General features: G+C 37.0%; 1 protein-coding gene and 1 long non-coding RNA gene across 4 annotated transcripts in view; one reads left to right on the forward strand and one right to left on the reverse strand.

Moving 5' to 3' along the window:
• LOC122903379 overlaps positions 1 to 23,291 on the forward strand; it is a 29,778-nt gene that overhangs the window by 1,118 nt on the left and 5,369 nt on the right. The window contains exons 2-3 of one of the 3 annotated variants that reach the window (XR_006383962.1): positions 4,240 to 4,283; positions 15,853 to 15,948. This is a non-coding gene — a long non-coding RNA (uncharacterized LOC122903379). Of the gene's footprint in view, positions 1 to 4,239; positions 4,490 to 15,852; positions 16,035 to 23,291 lie in introns of those variants that run through there. The other 2 variants (XR_006383961.1, XR_006383959.1) reach the window with 2 other exon arrangements.
• Positions 1,013 to 23,291, reverse strand: part of NT5DC1 (5'-nucleotidase domain containing 1) — a 141,532-nt gene continuing 119,253 nt past the window's right edge. The window contains exons 9-12 of the mRNA XM_044244163.1: positions 19,503 to 19,621; positions 18,244 to 18,396; positions 10,706 to 10,874; positions 1,013 to 2,720 (exon numbers count right to left, since the gene is read on the reverse strand). Coding sequence (XP_044100098.1) covers positions 2,605 to 2,720; positions 10,706 to 10,874; positions 18,244 to 18,396; positions 19,503 to 19,621 — 557 coding nt within the window. The 3' untranslated portion in view covers positions 1,013 to 2,604. The remainder of the gene's footprint in view (positions 2,721 to 10,705; positions 10,875 to 18,243; positions 18,397 to 19,502; positions 19,622 to 23,291) is intronic.

The raw sequence follows: 23,291 nt of genomic DNA on the forward strand, positions 1-23,291 counted from the left end.
TATCAAGAAACATTTGCATATAAGCAGACCTGTGCAGTTCAGACCCATGAATTTCAAGAATCCCCTTTTGTTGATTTTAGATTGCAATTAATTCATGGTTTAACTGAATTTTCTGCTACCTCAATATTCCAAAAACCAAATTCTGACAAACTTTTACCACTGTGACATTCAGATCTCTCCTCTGCTGATGAGATCAAAAGTGGCCAGCAAAGAAAATCTAAAATCTCTCTTTTTTTTTTTTAATTTTTTTTTTATTTATTTGACAGACAGAGATCACAAGTAGGCAGAGAGGCAGGCAGAGAGAGAGGGAGGAAGCAGGCTCCCCACCGAGCAGAGAGCCTGATGTGGGGCTCGATCCCAGGACCCTGAGGTCACAACCTGAGCCGAAGGTGGCGGCTTTAACCCACTGAGCCACCCAGGCGCCCCGAAAATCTAAAATCTCTTGTATTTATTTTTAGTCCTCTTTCAGATGATGAATGTTTGCCTGCATGCTAATATTAAACTTAAATCCTCTGTCCACTTACACAGTTTTCCAGCTTTCTTTCTTCATTTAACTTTATTAAAGAATATACAGCTTTTCTTCTCTTTTTAACTTTTATAGTGCCATTTAAAAATTATTTTTACTTTTCATACACAATTAGAAACACTGGTACTTTTTAGAAAAAATGAAATAAAAAAACTTAAAAGGTCTAATTATAGTTCAACAGAAAAATAGCATTCATTAGAAGAACTGAGTCTGCTGGAAGGATGGTAGGAAACTTGGAAATAAACTTTCACCTTGTCTTGACAAGATGAAAAAAACAGGTCTGATTGGGTAGTTGGTTACTTGTTGGGACCCCTTACCTAACTAGAAGTAAAAGTAGGATGAGAACTTTGAACTTGAGCCCATTTTTTTTTCACTCCTTAGGGACAAAAATGTGTAATTGACATATTTTGGGGTTCTCATTTTTCATATTAATAATAGTTTATAAGCATTTAAAGATACATTCTTCTTTCCCATTGACAAAATAAATTCACATAAGAAAAAATAGCTTTATTTTTAAAGAAATTAAATATCTATTTGCATACATGAGACAGTATCTTTCATTTAGCCCTAAGCTGATTGTGTGTTTGTTACCATATTCCAATAAGATTTTGGAAATCAATTTCAAATACATTACCATATACTTATCAGTAGATATCAAACAGAGCTACTGACATTAAGGAAAAAATTTCAGTAACTGTTTACCCACCCTGAGATACTCATTCCCGTAATACATTTGGGATTATTTGAGCATTTAAAAATTTAATGAAATATTTATCTTTTCATTGCATGCATCAATATGTTAAGTTCTCTGCTACAATCCAGGTAAAACAATGATAGCAACCATTGTGTTTTCTGACATGGAGAGAGTGAAATTACAACATAAAACAGTAGCCAGGAATTTATTGTAAACTTCTGGCTCCAGACATCTTGCTACAAGTAGCTACTATTAGAGGACTATACAAAGCTCATGGAACACAGTAATCCTGGGTTGTAGTTTAACTATAAAATCTCTTAAAGGGTTTTTCTCAATCTTTTTTTCATTACTATCTCCCCCCCCAGGAAATATTAAATTCAACCAAATTAAATTTAATTAATAAATTTAACTTAAAATTCTATTTCTCCCTAACGAGAGAAATTAATGCTGAAGAGTAAGATTTATTGGGTAGGGCTGAGTTTTGGAGGAGCACAATTCACTGCATTATCTAATTTTTTTTTACCCCAAGAACCAATTTTTGTCCCATTGAGAATATATACCTTAAGAGTGAATGAAAACTAATTATATAGCCTTTAACATTATTGGGGGGGAACCCTTATAAGTAATATTAGAGGTTGAAAGAGTTGCTTCTCATCTCATTTCTGACCCATACTGCCTGTGTGGTCTCACAAGAAATCTTTAGCTCCTTGTTTTGGAAAATGTAAGAATAGCATAAAACCTGATAGATAGCTTGGATAGTTTGTTCTCACTAGACTCAGTGTTTTTGGTTATAAATGGAAGAAACAGATATAGATCAGTTGTTCCCAATTCTGGCTACATTTTTCCTAGGGCAGGTAAAGATGTTAATGCTCATCTATATTTCCAGACCAATTAAACCAATATTAAAACACAGGTTGCTGGGTAGCATTCCTTGAGCTTCTGATTCTGCAGGCCTTGTGTGGAGCCTGCAAATTTGTATTTCTATCAGATTCTCAGGTGATGCTCTGTTAGTGGTTTGGGGACTACACTTTGAGAGCCACTGGTCTAGGCATGTGTGTCAATATGTATGTGTTTGTCTGTGTGAATATGTGTATATATTACACAGATGAGTCCTAATCCCTAGGTGAATCCTAATCTCAGAACTATCCGTATAGAAAATATTAAGGTTCTTTTCAGTTATAAGATACTGTGATTATAATCTAATGAGAATTGTTGCGCATCAAGATGGTCTATACAGAAAGGAGACCTGTGGAAAAACATCAATTTCTTGTCAGTTATCATTAAGAATTTGTTCCTATAAAGCATTTTACAGTATTTTTGAAAGGTAATATTTTTACAGTACACTTGTTGCATATATGGTTCTTCCTTTTTCAGTTAAGACAGTTTATTTGGTTGTCAGTGTCTCATTATTTGATAAGATCAGTGGAGGGTTTGGATAATAGCCAGCTGTTTTTGAACTGCTGGAAGAGAATCTTGAAAATCTGTAGTCCAGGGGTAATTCTGGGGAAAAAAAAAAATTATTACTTGGCAGATCTCAAAAGGCCATTCATAAATATAAACAAATCAAAACTTGAGTAATTGGTAATAAAACTTTCTTTTTAGAATTTTGTGATTTTTAATATTTTCATATTTCTTTTGTCACCTGGATAGGTTGCACCTAACATGAGGAATATAGATGTTTTTCTCTATAAAATTTACAATAATATTTAAGTCAAGATACATTTAGAAGTTTTATAAATCATCTCCAGAGATCTAACTAGTGAATTTAATTTTAACATTCTCTGTACAGAAGTTAACATATAAAATAGGCATGCTCACTTAATTTTTTTTTTTTAAATTTAAAAGTCTCTCAGGCTCTACTCAGAGCATCATGTAACTGATAAATGAGAACGAATAATCTTCTTGGCCCTTAGTAATAAGAGTAATAAGTAATAGTAATAAGAGAGCTACTAAGAATAATTTTTGAATGCTTAGATAAATAAGAAATTTAATATACACAGTATGGCAGCTTTCTCCATATAATCACCCCCCTCCTTTCTCTCACACACACGCACACACACACACGCATGTATGCACTCACACACGTGTGTGTGTGTACATAGCCGCAAGGGAAACTGGGAGAGAGAACATAAAATGCATACTTTATTAATGGTGAGGCACTGTGACATCTTTAAGTTTCTCAAAAGCTAGCCTTCAGATATCATCTCCCAAATGTCTTCCAAGGCAATATTACCAGAAATATTACAAGTAAAACACTATTATACATGCCATGTTATGATACTCAGTCCACATGAAGATACTGGGCAATAATCCTTATTTCAAAAATCTCACAAGTAAAACATCATTTGGAAATACTGAGTACTTTGAAAATGATACTAGTATAAAAATTATACTTTATATTAAATGCCAGTGAGAATCCTCAATCCCAAGTAGTAGAGGAAAACACCAGTGTAGAAACTGGAAGCAGGATACTGCCTTTCTGACGCCTGAGAAGCATAAGATGATGTAAACAGAAAAACTTCCAATATTAGTGAATTTCATTGGTCTTGACTGCTCACTTAGCTGTGGTATATTTTGAGCCAAACATTAAAAAGGCATTGGAAAGTAAATGGTTAACAATGAGTTTCTAAAATAATGTATCTGAGCTCTTGGATTTCTGATATGCCACTAAAATGATACAGGCTCAGTTCAAACAGTCGTCATTATCTCGGTCTTTCCTATACATTTGCTAAAGTAAATGTCTAGGTCTCTGTGTAGCTATTACTATAAGGTTAAAAATGGTTACATTATCACAGCGCTTACAAACTAGTCATTATAATGTCTATAGCTTGCAAGTGCAAACTTTTATAAAATCTATAAAGATGAATTTTTATATTTATATGTCAATGAGATAACCAAATCTAATACGATATTCATTAAGAAAGAAACATTTCCTGAATACAAAAAGGTTTTAAGAGGCAAAGGGGAGTCTTTGTTTTTCACCTCCTATGTCATTTAAAGCAAACATTTTCTCTTTCAGGTAGCAGAAAGGATCCATTAAGAAATCTGGCATTGTATAACCAGGTGAGGTCAGATGACTCTTCTATTAAAACAAGGATCTCCAGACTGGGGATTCAACAAGAGGGAAAGAATGGCATCTCTGTTACAAGAAAGTCATTTCTGGTGCTTTTTGGAAGAAAAGAGAAAAGCAGATAAAAACGGAATTCTTATTTACCACAACAATATTCTATTAAACTCTGTGTATTAAATAAACTATCATATCAATCGTATTGCCTAGCAATTAAATGAAGTGAGCCAAAATCAACAAATATCTTTGAACATTAAGTTCAATGTAAAATAGAACAGAAACAGAACAACTCTTGGATCTTTTTTTAAGAGGTATTAGCAGGATAACATATATGCAAAGATTCTATCCTCAATATGCCTGAAGCCATAGCTGTCAGTATTTTTCTCCCAGCCATTTTTCTTGCTTGAGAGCTATGGTAGATTATATAGTAATATCCAACTTTACTGAATATGCTACTGAACTAGTCAATTTCAAGTTTTCTGTGAGATAAAACTTCTATATGAGAATGTGAACATAGCAGAGTGCTAAGTTAGAGACTAACACTTTGCTTTTTGAGGAAGTATCCTGGACATCAAAACAACTGAGTATGACCTATTAATTCCTCCTTTCCCCACAAAAAATTGGTACATGTTTAGCTTTGTTTGGTGACTGTTAAGTCCTTCTTAATATTTTCTCCTGAGAAAAGGTAGAAGACAAAAGCCTAGCACCAAGTTCTTTTCCAGGGGGCTATGGAAGAAAGCTTTTGGGAGATGAAAATGGGAGATGCACTGATGTTAGTACTGCTTCTTTAAGGAGAGATGATTACCCCCAGAAGATGGCGAGGGGGTTATTTTCTCATTCTTTGGAGAAATATTTAAATCCTAGAATAATGAGGGTTCACTTTACTTCGACTTTCTTACTATTTCATAACCATGTCCCTTTGACCCGATTTTTATGCACGTACTACTACAATAATTCATTGGCTTCTACTAACACATTACTTTATTCTCTCACTATAAAATCGAATCACTTTGAAATAAAGGAAGAGTGAAATAGAAAAACTGAAAATAATTATTTAATTCTGGGCTAGACCCTTCCTTCAAGTTACACGTTCTGTTTATTTTACAGGAAAATTGTAAAAGGAATAAGTATATTTAGGTTATCTTTCTTTAATTTCATGTGTATAAGCATGGGACAAAATGAAAATTAAACTATCCTTTTGAAATTAATGAGAATGAGATATTATTTTAATGAGTATATATTGACAATGGGTTTGTACACTGGCATAGAGAATGGACTTTTGGGCAGGTTCTATGTATTTTAGGGTTGTAATTGTCATCATCTCATCATCATCATCTTTGTAAGACCTGAGCACCTAGGTTCTGGGAAGGCCTAACAAGCAGAGAGTGAGTGGACATTCTGCCACAGCTTTTTCTCTTATGCACCTGAATTCTTCCTGGAGGCAGGGGCAGTTACTAGCAGCAGAAAAACCTTAGTAGAGTTTTGGCAGTCTTTGCAGGGGTGCACACAAAATTTGAGGGGCTAGGAATCTTCCATAAAGGAATAGGTGGAGAACTGGACCCTGCTGATTTTTCCTCAGGCATGTTGCCAAATTCTGAGAGGAACTTCAGGAAACTAATAAGCAAGCAAAAGCATATACTTCTGCAAAGCAGAATGGATTTTTTCAGCGGTTTCTTGGTTTTAAGATAATGGAGGGATTTAAGTTCTGATCTTAATCAGGGACCTGTGAATGCCTCAGACTTTCAGATACATAGTTCTGAGAACTGAATTTACTATTAAGAAGTAATTCTTCATGTTAATAATGGACTTTTTTCCTTAATGTCTACTTTCTTTCACATTAGTGTAGCTAACTCTTTTAGTTATCATTAGCAAGGTATTATCTCTTGCCATCCTTTGATATTTAAACTTCCTGTGTCCTTATATTTCAGAGATGTCTTTTCTGAAAAACCCAAAGTTGGGCTTTGTTATTTCATTCAGGATTTTAATCAGAAATTTTTGCCATCTATACTTAATATAATTTCTCAGCTTTAAAAATCTGTCATCTTACTGAATATTCTCCATGTCTTATTTATTTTTCATATTCTTTCCATTTTTTTCTTTTTGATTTTAAAATCTTTTTACATAATTAGCTAGTATGTATCTCATTATGGTTTCTTTGTTTAGTTATCCTAGAGATTATAACATGCATTTTTGACTTATCAATACCTAACATACTCTTTTTTTTTTTTTTAAATATTTTATTTATTTATTTGACAGACAGAGATCACAAGTAGGCAGAGAGGCAGGCAGAGAGGGGAAAGCAGGCTCCCCGCTAGCAGAGAGCCCGATGCGGGGCTCGATCCCAGGACTCTGAGATCATGACCTGAGCCGAAGGCAGAGGCTTAACCCACTGAGCCACCCAGGCGCCCCTACCTAACATACTCATTCCTCACCATAAAATACAAGGATGCTAAGCATTTTAACTACAACTGTCCCACTGCCATTGGCCTATAACTGTCCCCGTGCCATTGGCATCATTTTAAAAAGATATTTTAATTAAAATTCAATTTAATTAACATATACTGTAATATTAGTTTCGGAGGTAGAATTTAGTGACTCACCAGTTGCAAATAACAGTGCTCATTACTTCAATGCCCTCCTTAATGCCCATCACCAGTTACCCCGTCCTCACACCCACCTCCCCTCCAGCAACCCTCAGTTTGTTTCCTATAGTTAAGAGTTTCTTATGGTTTACCTCCCTCTTTGTTTTCATCTTATTTTTCTTTCCTTCTGTTCATCTGTTTTATTTTCTTAAATTCCACATATGAGTGAAATCATATGCCATGTGTCTTTGACTGACTTATTTTGCTTAGCATAAGCCCTCTAGTTCCATCCACCCATCCACCTGTTGATGGATATCGGGCTCTTTCCATATTTTGGCTATTTTTGATAGTGCTGCTATAAACATTGGGGTGCATATGCCCCTTCACATCACTATTTTTGTATCCTTAGAACAGATACCTAGGAGTGCAATTACTGGGTCATAAGGTAGCTCTACTTTCAACTTTTTGAGGAACCTCTCTACTGTTTTCCACAGTGGCTGCACCAGTTTGCATTCCTACTAACAGTGTAAGACGGTTTTTTCTCTGCATCCTCGCCAACATCTGTGTTTCCTGAGTTGTTCATTTTAGCCATTTTGACCAGTGTGAGGTGGTATCTCATTGTGGTTTGATTTGTATTTCCCTGAAGCCAAGTGATGTTGAATATTTTTTCATGTTTCTGTTGCTCATTTGGATGTCTTCTTTGGAGAAATGTCTGTTCATGTCTTCTGCCCATTTCTCAACTAGATTTTTTGGTTTTTTTGGGTGTTGAGTTTGATAAGTTCTTTATAGATTTTGAATACTAGCCTTTTATCGATAAGACATTTACAAATATCTTCTCCCATTTTGTAGGTTGCCTTTTAGTTTTGTAGACTGTTTCCGTTGGTGTGCAAAAAGCCTTTTATCTTGATGAAGTCCCAATAGTTCATTTTTGCTTTTGCTTCTCTTACCTTTGGAGACGTGCCTAGCAAGAAGTTGCTGTGACTGAGGTCAAAGAGGTTGCTGCCTGTATTCTCTACTAGGATTTTGATGGGTTCCTGTCTCACATTTAAGTCTTTCATCCATTTTGAGTTTATTTTTTGTGTATGGTGTAAGAAAGTAGGCCAGTTTCATTCTTCTGCAGTGGCTGTCCAATTTTCTCAACACCATTAGTTGAAGAGACTATCTTTTTTCCACTGAATGTTCTTTCCCGCTTTGTCAAAGATTAGTTGGCCTTAGAGTTGAAGGTCCATTTCTGGGTTCTCTATTCTGTTCCATTGATCTGTGTGTCTGTTTTTGTGCCTGTACCACACTGTCTTGATGATTACAGCATTGCAATACAGCTTGAAGTCTGGAATTGTGATGCCTCCCAGTTTGGGGTTTTGTTTTTGTTCTTGTTTTTCAACATTACTTTGGTTATTGTGGGTCTCTTCTGGTCCCATACAAATTTTAGGATTGTTTATTCCAGCTCTGTGAAAAATGCTGGTGGTATTTTGATAGGGATTGCACTGAATGTATAGATTGCTTTGAGATGCATAGACATTTTAACAATATCTGTTATTCCAATCCATGAGCATGGAATCTTTTCCCATTTCTCCATGTCTTCTGCAATTTCTTTCATTAGTGTTCTACAGTAAATTTTAAAGTATAGATCCTTTACCTCTTTGGTTAGATTTATTCCTACGGATCTTAATGGTTTTTAGTTCAGTTGTATATGGGATCCATTCCTCGATTTCTCTTTCTTCTTCTTCATTGTTAGTGTGTAGAAATGCAACTGATTTCTCTGTATTGACTCATATACTGCAACTTTGCTGAATTTCTTTATCAGTTCTAGCAATTTTTTGGTAAAGTCATGTTTTAAAATTTTTTCTTTAGAGGCACCTGGGTGGCTCAGTTGGTTAAGTGTCCAACTGTTGACTTTGGCTCAGGTCGTGAACGCAGGGTTGTGAGATACAGCCACATGTTGGGCTCTATGCTGGGTGTGGACCCTGCTTAAGATTCTCTTGCTTCCTCTGTCCCCACCCTGCTCCTACTCACCCCCTCCCAAAAATAAATAAATAAAAATAAAATTAAGAAATGCTTTCTTTAAACCTCTTAGAACTTTTTAAAAATTTTCCAACAGAACATGTTCATTTAATTTATTCATTATCTATCCCTTTGTTGCTGTATATTCCTTCTTGCATCTTCAGTCTTCCAACAGGGAACATTCTTACTTTTGTCTGAAGAATAGTACCCTAGTATTTTCTTTAGTTTAGGTCTTCTGGAGAGAAATTTCCTCCATTTTTGACTGTCTAAAAATACTTTTCTTTTATTCTTTAGTGGTATCTTTACTGGGTATAGACTGCCATCAAGATTGATAGCCACTGTCTTTCAGCAATTTAAAGATACTGTTCTACTGTGTTGGTTTCTTTTGTTTTTTTGTAGAAGTCAGCTATCAGTCTAATTTTTACTCCTTTCAAATCAATGTTTTTTTATTCTCTGGCTGATTTTAATATTTCTTAATTATGTTTGATTTTTAGCAGTTAACTTTGGATTTATTTTTATTTATTTTTTATTTTTATTTTTTTTTTTAAGGATTTTTTTTTTTTTTTTTTATTTGAGAGAGAGAGACAGTGAGAGAGAGAATGAGCGAGGAGAAGGTCAGAGAGCGAAGCAGACTCCCCATGGAGCTGGGAGCCTGATGTGGGACTCGATCCCGGGACTCCAGGATCACGCCCTGAGCCGGAGGCAGCCGTTTAACCAACTGCGCCACCCAGGCGTCCCTAACTTTGGATTTATTTTTATTTATTTTGTTTCAGTTCTTTGGGCTTCTTACACCTTTGCCTTATTTCTTTTCATCATTTTTGGAAAGTTGTAGCTATTACTTTTGGCTTATTCTCTCATCTCCTGGGGTTCCAATGATAGAAATCTTATTCCTTCTCATTGTATTCCAGTGTTGCTTAGTCCCTCTTCTATACCTTCCTTTTTTCTGTATCTTGCTTTGTTTTTTCTTCATTCTGGATATTTTCTTTTGGCCTGTCTTCCAGTGCACTAATTCACCTTTCAACTGTGTCTAATCTGCTTTAAATATCCATTAGGTTTTTAATTTTGATTTTCTAAATAGTTCATTTTTAGAACATCCATTCTCTTGTTTTTTTGTCTCTACTCAATTTCCTCTCTTTTCTGTACTTGGCCATAGTACATTTTACTATTTCTGTTAGTGTAATCTCATAACCTTGTGGACCTAGCTGTTTTTTGTTATGTGCCTTGAACATAACATGAACCTTACATTCATTGTTTTTAGAAATAATTTGAGCCCTAGAATGATGTTAACTTCCTCTAAAGAGAATATTCTCAATGCAGTTTTAGGGATTGAGATGATCGAACACTGAGCTTTAGTTATCATTACTCTAAGGTAAATTCAGGGTCTCAATACAGATTAAGAGAGTTCATCAGGTTCATCCCTCCTCTGCAGACCCTACTCTCCATTCCTATGCCTGTAGGCTCAGGAAGCTAATGAAAGGTCCACTCACTTTCCCTGGTGCCCTCGTAAGAATTAGCAAACACCAAACAGTAAGGGAAAAGCAGCTCCAAAAGTCAGGTTCACCTTACATGGCTTCTTTAGGAAACTGTCCTGGTAACTTTTCCTTTTATCCAATGACCCCAAGCAGACTTTAAAAAAAAAAAAAAAAAATCCAGTTTTTGTAGTTGGTTCCAGGAGTCAGGCAGGTCCTAATTACCTAGGTTGCTATAACCTAGGTGTAGCCCAAGAAAAATAAATGCAACGAGAAGATTTTCTTCTTTCAAAGGCAAGAATTCTAGTACTTACAGTCATTACTGTCTAGTAACAGCTGAAGTTTTATAAGTATGTTTCTGCTTACCTGCTATTGCTTCAATACTTGGAATTGCAATAGTGCTGTAAGTACTGATTCTTTTACACGACCATGTAGAAAACAAGGAGTCTTCTGTATTTTCCAGTCCCGAAACTGAATCAATAAAAAAAGAGCCCCACTTTTTAGATAATGCATTTAGAGGCTTTGCCTTTTGACCCTGAAACAAGAGAACAATGAAAACTATGATTAATTTTCAATGTTGTAAGCTTTTCCCCCATTAAGGAAATCAAATTAGGAAAACTCTAGAAATTTGAGTAGTTCACTTTTAACCAAACCAGATACTATATAAAAATGAAAACAAAGTTTAGTTTCTTTCTTTCCTGCTCTGGGAATACCTGCATGGCTCAGTTGGTTAAGCATCTGACCCCTTATTTCTGCTCAGGTTATGATGTCGGGATGGTGAGATCCAGCTCTGCATTGGGTTCTGTGCTGAGCATATAGCATGCTTAAGATTTTCTCCTCCCTCTGTCACCACTCCCCGCCCCCCCCGCCCAAAGTGCTCTCCCTAAAAAAAGAAAAGAAAAAAAGAAGTATCCTCCCCTTGTTTTGTTTAGGAACCCTTTCTCATCCTTTGGGATCTGGCCTGGATGCATCTTTCTAAGACATTTTCCTTAATTTCTCACACTTGGGTTAGATTAGGTCTTCTCCATTTTCCTACCCTGAGTTTATCCCTAATATACTCCTGCTCAGGCTATCTTCAAATTATCATACTATTAATTTTCACTTTTGACAGACAATGAACTACAGAAGATTAGGAACTTTTTAATATAAATTAGTGTAACTTTAAGGCTTAATGTCTAGGTCAGAGCAGAGATATAAAAATTGTAGACTAAATTAAAGATTCATTAAAAAATATTTCTCAGTGTTTTATTGGTTTGTAATAAAATTAAGAATTGTAAAAACTCCCATCATATCTATATAATCTGGATTATAAAATCTGTCATCTTTTTCTTTTCTTTTTTAAGGTTTATTTATTTATTTGTCTCAGAGAGAGAGACAGAGAACACAAGCCGGGGAGCGGCAGGCAGAGGGTCCTGGGATCAAGTTCTGTATCTGGTTCCCAAGAAGCCTGCTTCTCCCTCTACCTGTAACTCCCCCTTCTTGTGCTCTCTCTCTCTGACAAATAAATAAATAAAATCTTTTTTTTTTAAAAAAGATTTTACTTGTTTATTTGACAGAGAGAGAGATCACAAGTAGGCAGAGAGGCAGGCAGAGAGAGAGAGAGAGAGGAAGAAGCAGGCTCCCTGCTGAGCAGACAGCCCGATGCGGGGCTCGATCCCAGGACCCTGAGATCATGACCTGAGCTGAAGGCAGAGGCTTTAACCCACTGAGCCACCCAGGGACCCCATAAATAAATAAAATCTTAAAAAAAGAAAAAAGAAAAGGAATGGTGTATGACTCAACCACAAATCTCTGATATTCTCAGCAAAGAGACTTGCATAAATTAAAACCTCAGTATATGTATATGCTGAACAAGAAAAGAATGTTAGACTGGCATTTTAATAATATATTAAGATATCTCTGCTAATTTCGAAATAAGTAAAGCGGAGAAAGACAACTATCATATGATCTCCCTGATATGAGGAATTGGTGATGCAACATGGGGGCTTAGGGGGTAGGAGAAGAATAAATGAAACAAGATGGGATTAGGAGGGAGACAAACCATAAGTGACTCTGAATCTCACAAAACAAACTGAGGGTTGCTGGGTGGGGAGGGGGGTTGGGAGAAGGGGGGTGGGGTTATGGACATTGGGGAGGGTATGTGCTATGGTGAGTGCTGTGAAGTGTATAAACCTGGCGATTCACAGACCTGTACCCCTGGGGATAAAAATATATGTTTATAAAAAATAAAAAAATATTAAAAAAAAGATATCTCTGCTAATCTAATAAGCTCTTATGTTTTACACTTGTGATAAAAATTTTGAGTATTCTGAAAAATGTATATATATATAAGTACACACATACACAGAGCTATCAAATCTTATTTCTCAATTACACTGTAAGTAGATTTAATTAAGGATGAATCTATATAGGAGAGAGCATTATACATATGACAACTAAGTTATATTGGATCTCTCTCTCCATACTTATATGAATTAAAAATGATCCATTTAGTCTTGAAAAAGAAAAAAAAAAGTATGTTTATGAATACTCACATTAAGGCCACTGACCACTATGGAAAAGTAAGAAGTTTTCAAGAAGGACAAAAAGTCTGAATGTTAAAAAAAAAATAAAAGAAAAGAAAAGAAAGTCTGAATGTAACCAGTTTCCTTTACCTAACGTGTAACTTATTTTTACTGACAAGACTAAATACAGAGGAGCCCCACCGGGAACTGGCGGAGCAAACAAAAAAATGTGTCATAGAGAGTAATCTGAAAGAATGTTAACTCCAGACTCATTATACCTGCTGGATGCCTTTTGTCCAATTATACACAACAAAGCGTATAAATTCACTTTGTTCAGCTGATGTTGAACTATTTTAGATATCCAAAAAAATGGCAATTTCATAAGGTTCTATCTAAACGGATGTTTTAAGAAGATCCTTTTCCCTGTCTTTTACCCACCGGTTAATAGTATTCCAGGTATCTTGAACAAAGGTATTTAATATTGATACAGTGTCATTTTTTCTACTTATTGTTGCCCATTTGGATTCTAACTTGATAAATTCTTCCCTACTCTAAGGTCACAAAAATATTTTCATAATTTTCTTCCATTAATTTTACAGATATATTTCTTATTTTCAGGCCTATAATCCATTTAAAATTTATATAGGGGGGAAAAGGGACTCCTTTTTCTTCATATACTGGGACTACTTACTCAGTGCTATTTACTGAACTGTCCTTTCCTGCTGATTGACAATCCTCTACCACGCATCACATTTACATGGTAACTTGGAATGTGATACAGGGTCCTATGTCTGGGTTCATTTTCCTCTGTTCACTGACCTTTTTATGTATTTTGTTGTTAGTACTATATTGAAAAACTACTGTAGCTTCCTAACATGGTTAGTATTGAATAGAGTAAGATTCCTCCCCTTTATTATCCTTTTTTACAAAATTATCTTAGCTATTTGTGGGCCTTCAGTTTTCTGCTTAATGCATAATCAGTTTGTGAAGGTCCATCCAAAATCCTCCTGGGATTTCTTTATAACATTATACTGACCTTATAAATAAATCTGAGGAAAATAGGTATCAGTATAATCTTAAAATATGGTATATCTATTTTTTCGTTTGTATTTAGAATCTTTTTTTTTAATTGAGGTTTAATTGACATACAAGATGCAGAACATAATAATTTGGTATTTCTGTATATTGCGAAATGATCATAGTAAGTCTAGTTAACATCTGCCATCATCAAAAAATTAGATTTTTTTATGATTAGAACTGTAAAAACCTACTCACCTAACAACTTTCATATGTGAAATACAGTATTATTCACCACAGTTATCATGCTGTATAATAAGTCCCTAAGACTTCATTTATTTTATAACTGGAGATTTGTACTTTTGATTTCTTTCACCTGTTCAGAAACCCTAAGAGAACCCTAATAGAGACTTAAAAACTTCTCTATCAAGGTCTTATGAGATGTATTTTCAGACAGTAATATAATGATTCATTTTCTTTGCTTTTGTAAATGGTTTATTTGTTGTTACGTTTTATAAGTCCTTACTGGTGGCACAGAGAAAAGCTATTTTTTTTTTTTTTAAGAGAAAGAGAATGCAAGGGGCAGAGGGAGAGGGAGAGAGAGCGAATGTTAAGCAGCTCCACAGCCAGTGAGAGGTCTGACATGGGGCTTGATCTCACAACCCTGAGATCATGGCCTTAGCCAAAATCAAGAGTCAGATGCTTTACTGACTGAGCCACCCAGGTGCCCCAAGCTATTAATTTCTGAATGCTGATTTGGATCTAGCATTTTCACAACTCTCTTCTTAGTTATAATGGTTTGCTGACTGTTTCCCTAAGGTGGTCTATGCTAATGACTATACAACTCTGAAATAATCACAATTTGGTATCTTCTAACTCTAATTCCGTATTTCTTTTTCTTATCATGTTGGCCACCTCTGTTACACAATATAATTAATAATAGATATCCTCTGTCTAGCCCAGAACCTTGAAGACCACTTGTCTCCATTAAATATGGCTTTTTTCTCCATTAAAATTTTCCATTATAGATTATATTCTCACTGAGTTTTGTTGGATAGCTTTCTCTAATCAAAGGCTGGCCCCTTCTTGTTTGCTGAGAATTTTCATCATTAAAATGAATTATTTTGGCACATAAATTTCATAGTATGTTACTCTAAAAAGCTGAAGAATACATTTTTATTTTAAGTTCAAATGAAGAAACAGATGAGAACAGTAATGAAGGAAGCTGAAGAGGAGAGCTCCTTTTGGAGGCTAATCTTAGGAAATTTAAGATTGTCCAAGTAATTACAAGATTAATGAAGTGACTTTTGATTTATTTCTCCAAAGATAAATGAAAACAAATTATTCTTCCTTGTCTCCTTAACTAGCTTTACTTTGATTATTAAAATTGGCCATTTTTGCTTATCAGTCATGCTCCAGTACAGTATAATGGATAATCAATAGATGCAGTAAGATTTTAGAAAAAATTTCTTATGTAAGCCTTTTGAGTGCCATTTGAGATGTTCTCTGTCCTTATCTTGAGCTTCCTGTCACAAATGAAGGGAAGTAAAAGTGATCTTCACATTCCAGATGGTTTTATGAAGGGTGAAATTTTTGTAAATATCTGAGAAATTGAATTCAAGCCTAAGTGAAACAAAATGCTAACCTCTACAGAGTGTAGTAAAAGTTTTTGTTCAGTGAGTGCATCAATCCTGAAATGATCTGATTTGTTTTTAGATTATCCTGTTAAAAGTTCATTTAAGCTGCATAAAGTTAACTAGAAATAAGGAATTAAATCCCTTTGCATTCTGGTTTTGTGCTAACTCAAACACAGAATGTGATATATATTACGTGTATGACATTTGGTTAGAAAAATGAACCTACATTTTTCTTAATAATCACAAAATCAACAGAAGAACCCTCACACGATACTTTCTGTTAGCTCTCTCTATGGACTGTCTCCTTCCTCCTGTAACAACTGAGGATGGTTTTGTATTCTTGTCTCCTCCACAGGGAAGCAGGAAAGAATCTGAATTCTCATGACATGCTGTACTTACACCAGGGCTTTGATGTGCTGACGGAGAAAGTGTTCTGTGTATAGGAATACAGGTGAACTTAAATATGAAAGCAGTCCGGCTTCTAGAATTTATAGTCCTAGGTTTGTGTTACAAGATAATTAAAAAAACAAAACAAAACACCCAATTGTTCTAAATTTTAAATCGGCTTTTAAATATAAGCAGAAAGATGTAGGATTAGAGGATTCTCCTTAAAGAAGAGAGAACTAAGTTGTCCTGAAACATTTGCTAAGGAGGAACCCATCACACAAACACTGCCTTAACACAAACTACAGAAACATCATATCATTCAGTCTGACCAGGTGAACTCTGGAATCAAGTAGTACGAGAATACTCTGCGTTTTCAACATGATGCTTTGGGCCACAGCTGGGAATCCTGCAGCAAAACACCTGCCTCAGACCCCAGTCCATCTTCCACAATTCCATTTAACCTGGAATCTCAACAGTGTGAGATGGGAAGAGAGTTTAGGGCTACAGCTGGAGCCTTCTGAGGGCTTTACTGTAACCCTGTCACTTGGCCAAACCGTCCTCTTCCTTGCTTCCTTGCCCATGTTCAGTGGAACAGGGTGGGTTGGGGAGGTAGAGTTTGATAGGAAAGGAACATTATTTCAATTTTGTCTTAGGAAATAAAATTTTCAAGCTGTTGACTCATCATTTTCTGTCTAAAAGCCAATTGTGAACTCTGTTCATGTGTTTATAACTAATTAACAAGAGAAAGGGGTCATGGGAAAAGGATGGGGCTACTGTTTGTTGTAAATGTTGGAGGAAACTTTCCCATGGAGTCTTCATTTTCTTAATACAGTACCTGTATTCTCAAAGCATTCTGAAGAAACCAAATCTCCTAATTTCTCTTTAGTGAAAACCTTCTCCAAAGTCATGCAGGATAGAAGGCCTACCCCCTGTAAGACTGCTTTAAAGCTCTTCTTAAATAGTCCAAAGAACTTCCAGTGTCATGTTGAAGACTAAATGCTACTCAGCGGAAACCTCAGAAAAACCTGAACCCTTTCTTCTAACATTTTGTTGGGTCTATTTATAGTTATTATTTTTTAAGTGAACAGACTTTAGGTTTACAGATAACTAGAGCATATAGTGCAGAAAGTTCTCATACATCTGTTCCCCATTTGCCTCCCCTTCCCGCCCACTGTCTCTCCTATTATTAACATTTTGCAGTAATTGGTGTGGTACATTTGTTATCACTGGTTAACCAGTATTAATACATTATTATTAAAGAAAGGCTGTAGTTTACATTAGGGTTAACACTTCATGTGGTATAGTTCTGTGGGTTCTGACAAACATACAATGTCATGTTTCCACCATTACAGTATCATGAAAATCCATAAAAATCCCTTGTGCTCCCTTTATTCACCTCCCTCCCTCCTGAACCCCTGGCACCACTGGTCTTTTTACTTTCTGTAGTTTTGCCTTTTCTAGAATGTCGTATAGCTGGAATCATACAATGTATAGGCTTTTTAAACTGGCTTCTTTCACTTAGTAGTATGCTTGTTAGTTTCCTCTCTGTCCCTGTGTGGTTTAATAGCTCATTTCTTTTTTTTTTTTTTTTAAGATTTTATTTATTTATTTGACAGAGATCACAAGTAGGCAGAGAGGCAGGCAGAGAGAGAGTGAGAGAGGGAAGCAGGCTCCCTGCTGAGCAGAGAGCCCGATGTGGGACTCGATCCCAGGACCCTGAGATCATGACCTGAGCCGAAGGCAGTGGTTTAACCCACTGAGCCACCCAGGCACCCTAGCTCATTTCTTTTTATAGTTATTTTTTGTTTCTTGACTTGAGTTTTTCCTTCTTAGAGTTGTTCCACTGGGATGAATTTAGAGATGCATATTGTTTTCTGATCTTTCTTCTTTTCTGCTGCTTTTTGCTTATATACTTTTTTCCCTTTTTCAGATTTATGACATATTTTACTTTTCTTTACATCAAGTCTTCACCTAAGGTTTCTTCTTGGCAGCTGAGGAACCAAGTCTAAAGGAGCTATCAATGTATTAACTTATACTCATGAAGAAAGAGCAGAAGAGCTTTCATGGCCAAGCAAAAGAGACATAGGGTGTGACTATGTGAGTCAGGATCTGGTTGCCTCGACATTAGCCAAAAAACACCCATGGAGTCATAGCACTGGGTGAAAGCAAGAGGGCTGGGAAGACAGATGGGTCTTGGCATTATTTAAACATTATCAATAAGATTAACAACAGGGCTGAGATAGCAAGTTCACCAAGTGCCAAGAGATTTCATCACTCTTGGCACAAACAAGCACTTTTTAAAATATGTCAAACATAAAGGGTTTTCTTTCCAGGAAAGAGCTAGTAAGGAAACCCTTACCTCATATTTTCCTTTCTTCTCTAGAGGCTCTGATTCTTCAGGCTTCCCATCTCTGTCCCCTCTGAGCTCTTCCAGAATGAGGACTGTCTCCCAGTTACTATAATGACGGGCTGGGAAAATGTCCGAGTGCATGCTGTCACCAAAGTAAACCACCTGTAAGTCAGACAGCAAATTCTGTTTGAGGCATGAGCAATGTGAAAGTGGTGGTGGTCACTTCATGAAGCAGAAAAAAGTCCTCGACACCTATCAGAATAGGACAAAAGTTACATAAACATCTTAAAACTTCCGTGAATACCATCACAAATATTCAACCTGCCCCATTTGGTTTGTGGGGCACCAGGTTTGCTGTAAGAAGTGACACAACGCATTTGCAGGTAGAAGAAAGGCAGGGGCTGAGTTTATTCAGTTTTTTGAAGAAGTCCGAGTCTGTCTGTTTATCGTGACGGCCGCCCTTAGCAGTGAAGAACCGGTAGAGTAGAGAGGACTTGTTACAATGGGTTACATTTGCAGGAGTGCACATCACACCAGCTCCTCCAAGAGTTTCTGGGACCTACCCAGACTGGCTGAAACAGAATCTCTGCCAGGCTGGGTAAGCAGGCTCTGGGAGGCTCTCCAGGTATTCTCCGGCAAAGGCCCGTGGATCTAATCCATACCCCTCAATTTACATTTACATGAGAAAACCGTAAGGGAGTAGGAACTAGAACCTCCAAGTCAGAATGTTCTGTTAAACCCCTCAAGAGTTCCCAGGGTGCTGTGGCAATGTGGGAGCCAGTGGAGCAGGGGTCAGTTACCCGCTGATCTTCCCGGTAAACATTTTTTGGAAGAAAGTGTCCTGCTATAAAAAATGCACCCATGTCCAACATCAACAATGTGACCAGCGTATCAAAATCAAGTATGTCTTTAGGCTAGTCTGTGGTGTAATTTCAATTAACATTTGTTTTACATATAAAGTTTGTTTGGTGACCTGTTATCAGAATATTATTCCTCAGGTATCCCACACACTCGTCCAGTGTATCCCCTAGAACTGTGCCTCCTTGCTTGAAATCTTTGCTCTTCTCTGTTAGAGGTAAAGATCCAGTCTCCATCACAGAGAAAAGGCTTATTTAAGCAGAAGAGGTAAAAGACTGGCAGATAGGCAGAGGTAGTAGATGATTTCCCCATAGAAAACTAAGCTGAATGCATTTAGAATTATGGTTTTAATTTATAATAGTTCATGTCTGCGGGAGGGCATCAGGAACCCCACCTCGATCAGAAAATACCTTGGGTTCATTTTTGCCAGTCATTTTCTTCAGAAGTTCATAAAGGTGGACAGCGTTCCCTTGAGAGTACCAGCCAGGTTTATCAAGAGATGGCAGTGCCTCCTGTTCCTCATCATTTTCTGAAAAGAGAGTTTGACAATCAGACCCTTTAATCGAGTGATTTTTGGGCAGAACCCCACCAAGCACGGCTGCAGGATGGGCACAGGAAGGAGCTGTGTGGGGACGGGAGCTAGCATTCAGTGAGCACCCAGGTGATTACAAGTCCTTCATGGCGATCCTGATCTAGACAGATCTAACATTTTTCATACATAGAGGATTTTTCAAATGATCTTCTTAAAGCCGTTTTAGGTTCGCAGCAAAACTGAAGGGTCCAGAAATTTCCGCCACAGCCCCTCGCTCTGCGCATGCACAGCCTCCCCCATGATTGGTGAGAATGAGGAGTCAGTGTACGCTAATCAGCTGAAGCAAATGTACTGCTCTGTGGGGAGGCTGTGGGTAATGGGGGTATATTTTACTTCATCCTCACAAGGAGCCTCTTAACTAAGGAAAAGAAGGCTCAGGGAAGTTACTTTGCTCGAGACCTCAAAGCTGGTAAGTGATTTTTTATTAACCAGACTCCTTAGTTCTACATTAGGACTTCAAAAGGGGGCTAGAAGACAAAAGGGTAAGACAGACCCATAAATCGTCTCTAAATTTGGATTCCTGGACCTGGCTACGGCTCATGGACGCAACTGTGAACAAGATACAACTTTAGAAAAGAGAAATTTGTATTTGGCTTCCTCCTATTTATGCCCAAATGCAGTGCTGTTTACTCTCCTCCACTATATTAGGAATAGATCAACAGATTAAAAAAAAAAAGTGGACTTTAGAATGCATTTTGAACTTCATTTATAAAGTTTATTGTTTTTACAGTATCCCTCAGTTGATTAAACAGCACTGTATTATGAAAAATGCAAACCAGTATTACTGTCGTACAAGTCAATTATGTCACAGCTTTAATTTAAAACATTCTTAAGGACTGGATAGAAAGCATTAATGTAAGAAATCTTCCTATGAAGATATATAGTCAGAAAAATTTTTGTGCCTAAGTTCTATAAGATGTCTGAATTATTCCTCCAATCTTTTAGCTTAATAATTAATGGATGTTTGGGTTATAAGCATGAAGGAGGAAAAATGCATACACCAAAGCTTTAACTTGTCCCTATAACATACACATTTCCCCAAAACCGACTGAATAAAATTAGGAAGCAGATAAGGGTTGGACAGAGAGATGGAAGAGCAATCGATTAGAGCAATTAGTAAATCAAACTTTTTATTTTCTTATTCTATTTATTTATTTAAAAAATATTTGTTTATTTATTTGACAGATCACAAGTAGGCAGAGAGGGAGGCAGAGAGAGAGGAGGAAGCAGGCTCCCTGCTGAGCAGAGAGCCCAATGTGGGGCTTGATCCCAGGACCCAGAGATCATGACCTGAGTCGAAGGCAGAGGCTTAACCCACTGAGCCACCCAGGCACCACCCTCCCCTTTTTAAAAAAGATTTTATTTATTTATTTGACGACAGAGATCACAAGTAGGCAGAGAGGCAGGCAGAGAGAGAGCGGGGGCCGGGGGCAAGGGGGCGGCGGTGGGGAGGGCAGAGAGCCCAATGCAGGGCTCCATCCCACACCCTGGGATCATGACCTGAGCTGGAGACAGAGGCTTTAACCTACTGAGCTACCCAGGCACCTCTATGGCTAACAATCTTAAACAAAGGTGAGTTCCGTAACTTATCTTAGGTAAGAAAATCTTGCCATAGAAACAAGAGTTAAGAGTTTTTTGTACTTGTGCCTGACCACTGACCTCAGCCCACAGCTGCTTGGACGTGGCTCACGTGGCAGCTCGTACCTGTTCCCCCAACTCCCAATATGCTTGATGTTACTATCTTAATATTTAAGTAGTATGTATTTAATGTGTTTTTTTTGGAATGAGTAATATACTTACAAATATTAAAAGTTCCATTTTTGGACTGTCTCCGCTGTGCACTTACCTGTTCTACAAAAAGGTAACCACTTTTTTATGCAGATAAAGCAAATATATACTCTTTCCCTCTCCCCTTTAAAGACACATTTACTGAGATATAACTGTTATTACAATAAACTGCACACATTGTCAGTATATAGTGTGAAGAGTTTTGGCATATGCGTATACCTGTTGTGAGCTGAACTGTGCTCCCCTCAAATTCATATGGTGAAGCCCTAACCCTTGGTATCTCAGAATGTGGCTGTATTTGAAGTCAGGCCCTTTAACAGGCCATTCGGGTGGGCCTAATCCAATATGTCTGGTGTCCTCATAAGAACTGATTATAAGTCACAGATAATCAGGTGATTAGGACACAGAAGAAAGACCATGTGACGACAAGCCAGGAAGAGAAACAGAAGAAGAAACCAATCCTGCTGATACCCTGATCTCAGACTTCTAGCCTCCAGAAGTAAGCGAAATATATTTCTGGTGTTTAAGCCCTCAGTCTGTGATTTATTGTTAGGACAGCAGTCTTGGCAACTAATATTATACCCATGAACCCTCCCATTTAAATGCAACTACTGGCACACTGTTCTGCAATTTGATTTTTTTTAAGCTTCTCTAGATAATACACTGCAATCTGCTTAGTTTTTAAAATGCATGTTTTTAGATGCATGTTCAATAATAGTGATGTCTTTTTTTTTTTAAAAGATTTTATTTATTTATTTGACAGAGATCACAAGTAGGCAGAGAGGCAGGCAGAGAGAGGAGGAAGCAGGCTCTCTGCTAAGCAGAGAGCCTGATATGGGGCTCGATCCCAAAACCCTGGGACCATGACCTGAGCTGAAGGCGGAGGCTGTAACCCACTGAGCCACCCAGGCGCCCCTAATAGTGATCTATTGATAGGCTGTTATAAGGAAGATGTTACAAACAGAATCCTTATAGCCTGGTGGGAATAGACTGACCTGGAAAAAACTTTTTCTTTTTTTCTTTCAAATCTTTATTCAACTAGATTTTACAGAATACTTTAGGTATGAGGTAATAGAGGTGACCTAGATGGCCCCAGCCCCTGTCTTTAGGATGCTTATATTCTAGTAGCAATCTTTGACTTGCTAGAGGTTTACTAAACAATGACTTATAATTAAAAATATATTTACAATTCTTTTGATTCCCTGAATTCTGTCCTATATTATGTGGACCTGACTAGACAGTGCATATTTACTTTTACATATCCCCTCTTCAATTTTGAGTTAGAATTTTTTCCTCCAATTGTGCATTTTTATACACTTTTTCTATTTTTGGGGGGGGGTGCATGGGCAATAACACATTTTTAAAATATATATTTTCTAAAGTTTATCTTTTTAAGTAAGCTCCAGGCCCAATGTGGGGCTTGAACTCATGGCACCGAGATCAAGAGTCATGTGCTCACGACGCCTAGGTGGCTCAGTCGGTTAAGTGGCTGCCTTTGGCTCAGGTCATGATCCCAGAGTCCTGGGATCAAGTCCCATATCAGGCTCCTTGCTCAGCAGGGCGCCTGCTTCTCCCTCTGCCTCTGCCCCTGCTCATGTGCACATGCTCTCTCTCTCCCTCTCTGTCAAATAAATAAAAAAAAAAAAAGTCACCTACTCTACCCACTCAGCCAGCCAGGTGCCCCCCATAAGACATTTTTAAAGTAAAATGTCTGCTAAAATGCTTGTCTGTGTTGGGAGCCATAAAAAGGAAAATTACAAAGTAAGAGAAACAAATATTTTACTAGTGAGTTCAGCAAATTTAAGAGAATATCTACTCA

This window comes from Neovison vison, chromosome 1 (genome assembly GCF_020171115.1).
Source record: "Neovison vison isolate M4711 chromosome 1, ASM_NN_V1, whole genome shotgun sequence".
NCBI classification, from domain to species: Eukaryota; Metazoa; Chordata; class Mammalia; order Carnivora; family Mustelidae; genus Neogale; species Neogale vison.